This window comes from Engystomops pustulosus, chromosome 1 (assembly GCF_040894005.1).
Source record: "Engystomops pustulosus chromosome 1, aEngPut4.maternal, whole genome shotgun sequence".
In the NCBI taxonomy this organism is placed as follows: domain Eukaryota; kingdom Metazoa; phylum Chordata; class Amphibia; order Anura; family Leptodactylidae; genus Engystomops; species Engystomops pustulosus.
In genome coordinates, this window is record NC_092411.1 from 103,838,860 (window position 1) to 103,851,421 (window position 12,562).

At 41.0% G+C, this 12,562-nt stretch overlaps 1 protein-coding gene across 1 annotated transcript in view; it reads left to right on the forward strand.

Annotated features, from left to right (window-relative positions):
• The window catches only part of REC8 (REC8 meiotic recombination protein), a 36,618-nt gene continuing 24,056 nt past the window's right edge, over positions 1-12,562 (forward strand). The window contains exons 1-4 of the mRNA XM_072150741.1: positions 1-360; positions 4,884-4,952; positions 8,382-8,524; positions 9,500-9,575. Of these exons, the coding sequence (XP_072006842.1) occupies positions 305-360; positions 4,884-4,952; positions 8,382-8,524; positions 9,500-9,575 (344 nt within the window). The 5' untranslated portion in view covers positions 1-304. The remainder of the gene's footprint in view (positions 361-4,883; positions 4,953-8,381; positions 8,525-9,499; positions 9,576-12,562) is intronic.

The following is a 12,562-nucleotide window of genomic DNA, read 5'->3' on the forward strand; positions in this document are numbered from 1 at the left end:
ACATTATCCAGATGCTCAAAGATGCGCGGGTGTTCTACAGATGAACCCTGAGGTTTATACCATTAATTCACAGTCACCAACGCAGCGCTAATACCGCAGTGTCTGTCCACAGCTCTATAGATTCTTTTACAGCGCTTTCCCACTTGATATAATAGAATAATTGGGCCACAGTTGACAGTTTTAATTGCTGTTTGTTATGTAGTTCTGTTACTTGTAGTAGTGATTACTAGAGTGTAGCTTCAATATAAAGGACGAGTCTGGAAAAGAATAGAAGGCTTGAAGAAGACACGTATTCATTATCATTATGTTTTATTACCCAAATGTCCTTCAACGACATACAGGCTGCTTCTCCACCGTCTGGTATGTAATATACACAGGTGTATATGTACTATATATGTGAATATACTCTCTGTATATGTACTATATATGTGTATATACTCTCTGTATATGTACTATATATGTGTATATACTCTCTGTATATGTACTATATATGTGAATATACTCTCTGTATATGTACTATATATGTGTATATACTCTCTGTATATGTACTATATATGTGTATATACTCTGTATATGTATCATATATGTGTATATACTCTGTATATGTACGATATATGTGTATTTACTCTGTATATGTACTATATATGTGTATATACTCTGTATATGTACTATATATGTGTATATACTCTGTATATGTACTATAAATGTGTATATGTACTGTATATGTGTATATACTCTGTATATGTACTATAAATGTGTATATACTCTGCATATGTACTATATATGTGTATACAGGCAGTCCACGGGTTACATACAAGATAGGGTCTGTGGGTTTGTTCTTTAGTCGAATTTGTATGTAAGTCGGAACTGTATATTTTATAATTGTAATCCCAGCCAGAACTTTTTTGGTCTCTGTGACAATTGGATTTTAAAAATGTTGGGTTCTCATAAGAACCAGGATTAACAATAAATCTTAATTGCAGACACCTCTGATAACTGTTACAGCTGTTTATTGTAGCCTGGGACTACAGTACAGCAAAATACCAAAATCCAGAGGTCCGTTTGTAACTAGGGGTCGTATGTAAGTCGAGTGTTCTTAAGTAGGGGACCGCCTGTATACTCTGTATATGTACTACATATGTGTATATACTCTGTATATGTACTATAAATGTGTATATACTCTGCATATGTACTATATATGTGTATATATTCTGTATATGTACTATATATGTGTATATACTCTGTATATGTACTATATATGTGTATATACTCTGTATATGTACTATAAATGTGTATATACTCTGTATATGTACGATATATGTGTATTTACTCTGTATATGTACTATATATGTGTATATACTCTGTATATGTACTATAAATGTGTATATACTCTGTATATGTAAATATAATGTTATACATGGGGAATACTTGTAGTTACTGTAGATCTTGTTATTAGGAGATTATAGAGGGGTGATATTTCATAAAAATAATGCTTGGCACATTTTTTTGTAAACCCTTCCTAACGTCATGTAAGACGTTTTATACTGTCCATCTATATTTTGTGGACAGGCTAATTAAATATCAGACAGGGGCATAACTAGGAGATCCTGTGCCCCATAGAAGACATCTGAATGGGGTTCCTCCTTATTCCCATTAAAATAGATATTTGTGCAGCCACACACATTTATAAACTCATACACACTTTTATATACTTAAATACACACACAAACATAGAGTTCAAACACACACATTTATATACTCTTATGCTACATTCACATGGCTGTATGGGGAACGTATATACAGACCCATGGACGGCAATGGGCTCACGGCGCCGTACGGGAGTGGTACGGTGCAGCACAAGTGCGACACTGTTCCGTAGCCGGGAGAAAGATAGGACATGTCCTATCTCTCCCCAGAAATATGGTGCCGTCGACCTTATATCTCTGTGGAGAGCGGCACTCACCCCCTCCTCCTCTCCCCGGTGCCAACATGTGCCCACCGTGCTACGGTACAGCGGGCACACATCATGTAAATGTAGCCTATATTCATACATTTATACACTCATGTGCACAGATTTATGCACTCATATTTATACACATCAAATACACACACATAGGGAACATATATCAGGGCTTTTATGACAGTTTTCCTGTGTACAAACCCTGAAATAATTTCAATAACTGGCATACGGCCAGTAATATTGAATATTTCTCCTCCACATGAGACACTGAAAATAATTGCCTCTTTTAGGGAGGATTTTTTTTTCAAAAGGGTGTTTTTTTAAAGGTTTCAATGTATTTTTGATTGTATAGTAAGAACTTAAAACTACCAACTTCATCAATTTAAGGCCATGTAAAACAATTACTTAATAAAATGCTATGTAAGCATCAAATGTGATGTGTGTGGCTGAGTAGATTCACATCTGCAGATAATAATACTATATCCTTTCAGTAACTGAGTAGCTTACAGTCAAGTGACAGTTGTAACTGTATTAGTGAAATCCTATTTATAATTTATATCAGATCCTTATCATATAAAGAACAAGGTTTGTGATTGGAAGGGAGGATGCTACCAGGTCTTGATGCAGATAGCATGAAGGGTGGGGGGAGAGGAAGCAGTGGCGGGTCAGAAGGGCTAAAGGGGTGTGATGCTGGAAGGGCTCCAGTATCGCCCCTAGAGGCCTTCACCCTAATTGATATACAGATAAAAGTCTTTTTAAAAAGGAACCATAATATGTATGTCGGTTGTTAAAGGTGTATTCTCGTTTGGGCATTCACATTCATTTTATTAATCTGCCAATATATATATATATATATATATATATGTACTTGGATTTAGACCCCAAATCAGAAATAAATGGAGGAAAAAACAGTGATGCATTGTTTCTTATACAGGCGGTCCCCTACTTAAGGACACCCGACTTACAGACAACCCATAGTTACAGACGGACCCCTCTGCCCACTGTGACCTCTGGTGAAGCTCTCTGGATGCTTTACTATAGTCCCAGACTGCAATGATCAGCTGTAAGATGTCTGTAATGAAGCTTTATTGATAATTCTTGGTCCAATTACACCAAAAATTTTGAAACTCCAATTGTCACTGGGGCAAAAGAAAAAAAATTGTCTAGAACTTCCATTATAAAATATACAGTTTCGACCTACATACAAATTCAACTTAAGAACAAACCTCCAGACCCTATCTTGTATGTAACCTGGGGACTGCCTGTATTTACTTTTATGATCTACACTTCTGTACTCATTTATGTAATTCAGCAGAAAAGTTAACCCCTTAAGGACGCAGGGTTTTTTCGCTCATTTCTCGCTCTCCACCTTCAAAAATCCATTACTTTTTCATTTTTACGTGTACAGACCTGTGTGAGGGCTTATTTTGTGCGTAACAAATTTTACTTTCCCGTAATGTTATTTATTTTAACATGCCGTGTACAGCGAAGCTGAAAAAAAATTCCAAATGTGGAAAAATTGAAAAATTTACGTCACGTTCTTGTGGGCTCAGTTTTTACGACTTTGACTGTGCACTCCAAATAACACCTCAGCTTTATTCTTAGGTTTGGTTTTATTGTGTTTTAATACATTTTCAATAAATTAAACGAATGTGTACAAAAAAAATAAAAAATTTGCCATCTTCTGACGCTAATAACTTTTTAATACTTTGGCGCATGGAGCTGTGTGAGGTGTCATTTTTTGCGAAATGAGCCAACGTTTGCATTGCTACCACAATGGGGCACATTTACTTACCTGGTCCCGTCGTGATCCCGCGGTGCGTTGTCCGACGAGGATTCGGGTCTGCCGGGATTCACTAAGATCATGCGCCCGAGTTCCTGCATCCGTCGCTTCCGCGCTGAGGTCTGCCGGAGTTCACCTTCTTCTTTCTGGTGCATGTGAGTGCTTGATCTTATGACACAATTTGTTTTTTTAAATTCTGTGGTTTTTCTGAATCCCTCAAGTTGTCCAGCGGCCACTCCCCCCGATTTCTGCCGCCTGCAAGCCGACGCGCCACAATCCGATCACGTGCGCCAAAAACCTGGGGCAATTCAGCGCAAAACGGAAATATTCGGGAAACCCGATAAAAGTGCGGCGTTTGGACCCTTTATAAATGAGCCCCAATATTCCATGTGTGGTCTGACCAGTGATTTGGCAAAGCTATGGGGGATATTTATCAAACGCTGGTGCTCGTGCGCCAGTGTATGATCGCCCCGCTGCTGCGAATTCGCAGCTCGATACATCAAGAGGCTTCTGCCTCTTGATCTATCGGGCTGCCAGTAGCGCAGCGCAGCAGGCAGAAAAAAACGCAGCCGGCGACTTTTCGCGGATGAAAAGTCGCCGGCAGCAGCGAGTGCGCAGGCGTGGGGACAGTAACGCCCCGCGCCGGCCTACTCCTGTCTGGCCGCGCCCCCCTTCACGCCCCTTCACGCCCCACTGGCGTGAAGGTGGCGGATTGGGGCAAATAATCCCAAAAGCTAGCAATAAGCTAGCATTTGCGATTATTTCAGGGCCTCTGCGCCACTGGTGGTGCGCAGAGGTCCTGATAAATATGCCCCTATGTCTTTATCATGAGAATCTATTCCTCTCTTGATACATCCCATAATTTTATTTGCTTTAGCAGCAGCCGCCTGCCTCTGACCACTAAAATTAAGTTTACCATCCTCCAATACCCCCAAGTCTTTCTCAGCTCCAGTTTTAACAAGTAATTGACTGGTAATCTGCCAAAGTCCCTACAATTTTTGGTGTTTTAAAGATTGCATGAAAAGCATGTAGTTGTAAAGTTTGCCAGATTATAACATGAGGTAATTTAATTCAATAATGTAAAGAGAGTAAAACATGTATTGTACATATATTTACTATGATCTTTATACTGTGTTTTAGGTTGGCCGCTACTAAAGGCAGTAGGATTGTAAAACGAGAATATCTGAAAGTAAACGTCATGAAAACATGGTATGCTTAGTAATGCTTTCTCTACATCTATAGACATCTCTGTATAGAACAATAACAATAGGCTCACTGAAATTTTATGGTATAAATTCCCTAGTCAAATCCATTATTGTTCAATTGTATAGTGAAAATAGCAGCATATGAACCCACTGAGTATGGTTATCTATTGGTTGGTCCCGCTTTGTTTTTCTTTTTTTCTTCTTTTACCCACTCTATCTTTTCCTCTTCTCTTCTCTGCTTTTTATTAACCTTTCAACTTTCCTTTGTGGTTACCTCCTGAGGATGGTCTGTTATGACTGCATCATGAGTAAGGGGACTTATTGAAACCAGGAAACCAGGTTTTACCCACTAAACTAGCAGCCCACTAAGGCAGGGTATAACATTTCCTTTCAGAATTCCCTCTTTTATGTGAAATTTCACCTATTAACCTACAAAAAGTGTCAGCTCAGATGCCCCTATCTATGGCTTATCTATCAGGCTCATGGTTATGAGTACTACCGAATTGGACATACAGACAGTTAAATATAGGCGGGAATAGGATCTTTATGTGCAGTTTGCTTTTTCAGCTATGCCTTAAGCCAGTGATAGCGAACCTTTTAGGGACCGAGTGCCCAAACTGAAACCCCAAAGCCCCCTTGTTTATCGCGAGGTGCCAACCAAAAATAAAGCAGTAACTTATTGCTCACTGTTCTTCAACAACGTTCAATCATACTGGCCTCCTGACGACACCAACATAGTAGAAAAAAAGATGGAATATTTGCAATATTGTAGCTTCTTTCTAGTGTCCCTCTGTACACAGAGAATTATGGGGCCAGCAGAAGGTCCTCCAAACATAATTCAGCCCTGTCTACACATTCCCCTCTTCCTAGAGTCCCATGTAACCAATTATGTATCTCTTTAAAATACCACTGAAAGCAGCTTCTTTTAAGTAGTTTGGAACTACAGGAAGATTCTTTGAGTCCTGTCTGGTGTGCTGGGGCGATAGCCCGGGTGCCCACAGAAAGAGCTTGGAGTGCCGCCTCTGGCACCCGTGCCATAGGTTCGCCACCACTGCCTTAAGCTGTCTGAAGCTCAGGTTCTGTAGCTCACCGAACCATAAATATCTGAAAGTTGAGATAAATATGAGATTGTAGTTTTAGTAGATAGTAGACAGGGGCGCACCTGCCATGAGGCGAGTTGAGACTCTCGCCTCAGGCGGCGCGCCACCTGCTGGACAAGGGGGCGGCGTTGTGTGCCCGCCCGCTCGCTTGTGCTTCCGTCTGCCCGCCATGCTGATGCCTATGCCGCTGCCCAGGCTGACAGACCTCCCTCCATGCCGGGTGGCGCATTCTCTTTCCCGCCGCACACATCCCCCCGTCAAAAGTGCAGCGCCACCTGTCCGCTCCGGGCATACCCCCTCGGCTTCCTCTCCGCTCGGCTCCCTCTCCGCTCCATCTCCTCTCCGCTCGGCTCCCTCTCCGCTCCATCTCCTCTCCCTCTCCTCTCCGCTCGGCTCCCTCTCCGCTTTGCTCCATCTCCTTTCCGCTCTGCGCCCTGTCCGCTCCCTCTCCTCTCCGCTCGACTCCCTCTCCGATCCCTCTGTCGCCCCCCCCCGCTCCCTCTCCGCTCTCCCCCGCTCCCTCTCCGCTCTCCCCCGCTCCCTCTCCGCTCTTCCCCGCTCCCTCTCCGCTCTTCCCCGCTCCCTCTCCGCGCTCCCCCGCTCCCTCTCCGCTCTTCCCCGCTCCCTCTCCGCTCTTCCCCGCTCCCTCTCCGCTCTTCCCCGCTCCCTCTCCGCTCTTCCCCGCTCCCTCTCCGCTCTCCTCTCCAACTCCCCCCCCCCCCGCGCTCCCCCGCTCTCCCCCGCTCCCTCTCCGCTCCCCCCCCCCCTTCGCTCCAGGTGCCCACCCCAAGTGCAGAACAAGGCGGAAGCTTCCTAAAAGAAAAGATAGTAAGTTTATATGTATGTGTTTGTGTATATGGATGTGATGTGTGTATGTGTATATGGATGTGATGTGTGTATGTGTATATGGATGTGATGTGTGTATGTGTATATGGATGTGATGTGTGTATGTGTATATGGATGGTACACTGTATGCATTTTATACTACATGGCAGCATGCTGTATGTATTTTATACTACATTCCGATATGCTGTATGTATTGTATATTACATGGCGGCACACTGTATGCATTTTATACTACATGGTGGCACACTGTATGCATTTTATTCTACATGGCGATATGCTGTATGCATTTTATTCTACATGGCGATATGCTGTATGCATTTTATACTACATGGCGATATGCTGTATGCATTTTATACTACATGGCGATATGCTGTATGCATTTTATTCTACATGGCGGTATGCTGTATGCATTTTATTCTACATGGCGGTATGCTGTATGCATTTTATTCTACATGGCGATATGCTGTATGCATTTTATACTACATGGTTGTACACTGTATGCATTTTATACTACATGAGGGTACTCTCAATGCATTTTATACTACATGGCGTTACGCTGTATGCATTTTATACTACATGGCGGTATAATATATGCATTTTATACTACATGGCGATATGCTATATGCATTTTATACTACACGGTGATATGCTGTATGTATTTTATACTATATTGTGATATGCTGTATGCATTTTATACTACGTGGCATGCTGTATGCATTTTAGAGTAAATGGCGGTACGCTGTATGCATTTTATACTACATGGCGGTACACTGTATGCATTTTGCATTGCTTTATTTTCACATCAAACCAATATGATGGATCTGGTCCTGACACTCCCTGATATATTACATATATGGGCGGGGGGGGGGGGCGTCTCTCTATAGCTCGCCTCAGGCAGCAGACAGGCTTGGTACACCCCTGATAGTAGACAAATGTTGATATTTCCAATTTACATTATAGACAGGACTAGGTGAAGAGAAATCTTATATTCTGCAGGAAATAAAGCTAAACTTACAATGATGTATACTGCTGTTTACTGCTCCATATGATAAAATAAAGGTCTATGAGAATATACATATCCAAAATCTTCCTTGATGTAGAGGACCATTCTAGTTTAAAAACTATTAGAGCCCAGTGCATTCACAAGGTGCAGCTAATACTGTATGATAAAGAACTGCATTTAGGTTTGATTCCTTCTTTGTAGTTACAGTATACTACATACAATAAAACTGTAGGCACTTCTTTTCAATGCAGCTGTGATAAAATTTTCATTGTAACCTGTGAAGGCATCCTTATAATATACATCACAGGGTACAGTATATGACGGACCCTGTTACAGATTTGACGTTGGAGACCAGATATTTCTACCTGTGATTTTAGATTATATGACCCTTTTCCATAAGAAAACCATCTAGCTCTACAGTATATTTCTATTAGAGCTGCTGTTTTGTAGATTTAGTTTTGTTTGTTTCTCTTCTTCCTCTCAGTCACAGGATCGTTCAGTATATTCTTCAGCAAGTCCCAGCTCCTTACCATGGATCTCCCATACCCCGGCTGTCACTGTATCTGTCTGCACAGCTCAGCTACGGGGTAGTGTGTGTTTATCACCGACAATGCGACTTGCTGATAGGTAAAAGAACTTTGAACTTTGCACATAGTAAATAGCAGGTCGTGTATTACAAACATCTGGTTCTTCAGCTGTCTTGTAAGGTTGCACCATACCTGCGTGTCATTTGAAGCAGAATGAAAATGTGTAAATGCAGACTCTGCAGGAGCATACTGAACTATGTTAGAGGAAATGTTTGTGCACTTCTGATTTATATGCCAATCTATTTTCATTCACTTTTAAAAGAATATAAAAGTATACCAAGCTCCCTGCTAACAATCTGGATCAAATCATTGGGGTGTCTGTAAAATGGCTGCAGTCATCATTATCTCCTCTCTGCTCTGCCCTATAGCATGACAGCAAGCAGAGATATAGAAAACCGTGATACAAAAAGTATAATGGAAAATTGTATAACTTTTCATCATACAAACAATATTATTTATTTGCTAAAATGGGAATACCCCTTTAAGTAAAAATACAAAATCCAGGCACAGTGACTGTGGTAATCTTCTTATATTTGTTATCCATGGTCTTCCTCTCTCTAAATGAACTTTTAGGTAGGGGAAGGTACAGAGGGAGAAGGCGGGAGGGTGAAACATGTTCCTGCACAATGTGACCGCCTGTGAAGCTTCCTCTTCTCAGAGAGACTCTGGTAATGCCCCCAGAGCACTTCTTGACTCATAAGCATAATTGTAAGAAGAATACCACAGTCACGGTGCTTGGATCTATGAGTAAGCGTCCCCAGCTTATCATGCATGATTTTGAACGTATATTTCCTTTAAATTGTGTATTCTAATGGAATGTTAGGAGTCATCCGGGTGGAGAGGATTTGTTTAATGATATCCCCACCTGACTTCATTGATGTAAATCAGATAAGCCAGAACACAAACCATTTTATATACTTATATTCTGAGACACCAAGAGCGTTATATTACCATTTCTTTCATAAATTTATACATTATGCGATTTCCAATGCTTACAAATCTGTTTATCTGCCAGAGGAAATGAAGACCACGCTTGATCGCTTGTTTAAGGCCGAGAAGCAGACCAAAATTGACTTAATACACACTGAGCAGTGAGTATATTACAAATTATTATATTATATTCCATTTTTTAAGCTGATCAGAGAAAAAAAGAATAAATAAACTTTTTCAGTTTTAAAAACTTTTACTCATTGATAAATAATAATGAAATATACACTACTGCAAAGCAACAATATTCACTTCCATGCACCATATATTCATTTAAAGAGTCACCCAGAAAATTACCCCCACCAAATGTGCCTCCCCCCCATAATCCTCTCCCCAGCCCCTTTCTCCCCAGCCAGTTTTAAAAAAAATGTATGTGTGGTAAATTGATTTAAACCAATCCAACCTCTAACTAAATAAGAGGTCGTATTCTCGTATCTTGTGTCCGGGCAGTAGGCCTTATTCAGAAGGGGGCCGGACGACACACCGCCAGCACGCCCCTGTCCACTGAAACAGTATAAAATTGCTGTTGTAAATATTGTTCTTGTTATGGTGTTCTTGGTGTCAGATCTGTACAGTATGCTTATAGCACTTTAGTCAACATAGGGCCCTCTTCCATGATGATAATTCTAGGTATCTGAAAGCTATAATCCATTATAAACAGTTTCTCTTAAAAAATATAAGCCCAAATCCTTAAAACGTTAGAAATAAAATGAGGGATTCATGTCACATCCCAAAAGATTTCTCAGTGGTCTTTTTATCATAGTATATAAGGCTGGAAGGAGACGCAAGTCCATCAAGTCCAACCTTCAAGAATTAAATAAATGTTTTATCCCCATAACCCGTGATATTTTTTCTCTCCAGAAAGTCATCCAGGCCTCTCTTGAACATGTACATAGAGTCGGCCATAACAACCTCCTGCGGCAGAGAGTTCCATAGTCTCACTGCTCTTACAGTAAAGAACCTTTGTCTATGGTGATGGTAGAATCGCCTCTCCTCTAGGCGTAGAGGATGCCCCCTTGTCCTGGTCACAGGCCGAGGGATAAAAAGATCTTTGGAGAGATCCTTGTACTGTCCGTTCAGGTATTTGTACATTGTAATGAGGTCTCCCCTCAGTCGTCTTTTTTCTAAACTGAATAATCCCAAATTTTGTAATCTGTCATTGTATTCTAGTCCCCCCATTCCCCTAATAATCCTGGTTGCTCTCCTCTGCACCCGTTCCAGCTCTACTATATCCTTTTTATATACTGGTGCCCAAAACTGTACACAATATTCCATGTGTGGTCTGACCAGGGATTTGTATAAGGGCAAAACTATGTCTTTATCATGAGAATCTATTCCTCTCTTGATACATCCCATTATTTTATTTGCTTTAGCAGCAGCCGCCTGGCTCTGGTCACTAAAATTAAGTTTACCATCCACCAATACGCCCAAGTCCTTTTCAGCTTCAGTTTTACTAAGTAATTGACCGTTTAGAACATAATTATACTTTTTGTTTCCATGGCCCAAGTGCATAACTTTACATTTATCTACATTAAACCTCATCAACCATTTCTCTGCCCATCCCTCAAGCTTCCACAAATCCCTCTGTAATGCTAAACTATCGACCTCAGTATTTATTACTTTACACAGCTTAGTATCATCTGCAAATATTGAAACTTGACTGTGTAAACCCACTACAAGGTCATTAATAAAAATATTAAAAAGAAGTGGCCCCAATACTGACCCCTGTGGCACTCCACTGGTAACATCAACCCAATCTGAGAATGTGCCATTAATGACCACCCTCTGTTTTCTATCACTAAGCCAATTACTTACCCAGATACACAGATTTTCTCCTATTCCCAGCAGTCTCATTTTATATACCAACCTTTTATGTGGCACGGTGTCAAATGCCTTTGAAAAGTCCAGATATACAACATCCACAGCGTCCCCCAGATCCAGTCTTGAACTTACCTCCTCGTAGAAACCAATCAGATTAGTCTGACAGGACCGATCTCTCATAAACCCATGCTGACGCTGGGTTATAAGGTTGTGCACAGTGAGATACTCCAGGATAGCATCTCTAATAAACCCCTCAAATATTTTCCCCACCACAGCAGTTAGACTTACGGGTCTGTAGTTTCCAGGATCGCTATTTGATCCTTTTTTGTATATTGGTACCACATTTGCTATGCGCCATTCCTGTGGAACATAACCAGTCCTCAGTGAATCTTCAAATATTAAAAATAACGGTCTGTCTATCACCGTACATAATTCATGCAGAACCCGGGGGTGTATGCCATCTGGCCCAGGTGATTTATCTATCTTAGTGGTTGCGAGGCGGCGCCGTACCTCTTCCTGGGTTAAACTGTTGACATTATAAAAAGAATTTACATTATTCCTCATTGTGTCTTCCACCAGGGGATTTTCCTGGGTAAAGACAGTTGAGAAGGCGACATTCAGTAGATTGGCCCTTTCCTCATCTCCTTCCACCATGACCCCCATGTTATTTCTAAGGGGACCCACACTCTCTGTTTTTAGTTTCTTATCATTTATATACTTGAAAAATAATTTGGGATTATTTTTGCTCTCCCTGGCAATATTTCTTTCAGTCTCTATTTTTGCGGCCTTTATCTGTTTTTTACAGGATTTATTTTTCTCTCTATAATCCTGTAATGCCTCATCGCTACCTTCACGTTTTAGCACCTTAAACGCTTTATCTTTCTCGCTTATTGCTTCCCTTACAAGACTAGTTAGCCACATAGGGTTTTTCTTGTTCCTTTTATGCTTTTTCCCATAAGGTATGTGTTTCTCACAGGACTTTTTCAGAATATATGAGAAAAAGTCCCATTTTTTGGGGGGGCTTTTGTCTTTGAGAGCATTATCCCAGTCTATGCCTTTTAGGTCTTCCCTTAGTTGATGAAAATTTGCCCTCCTGAAGTTTAGAGTGTTGGTTGCCCCTTCACTAACGCTTTTAGTAAAGCGTAATACAAAATCAATGATATTATGATCACTATTCCCCAGGTTCCCCCCAACCTGTAGTTTTGATACCCTATCAGGTCTGTTGGTAAGGATAACATCCAGCAGTGCCCCCCCTTTTGTTGGCTCCAGG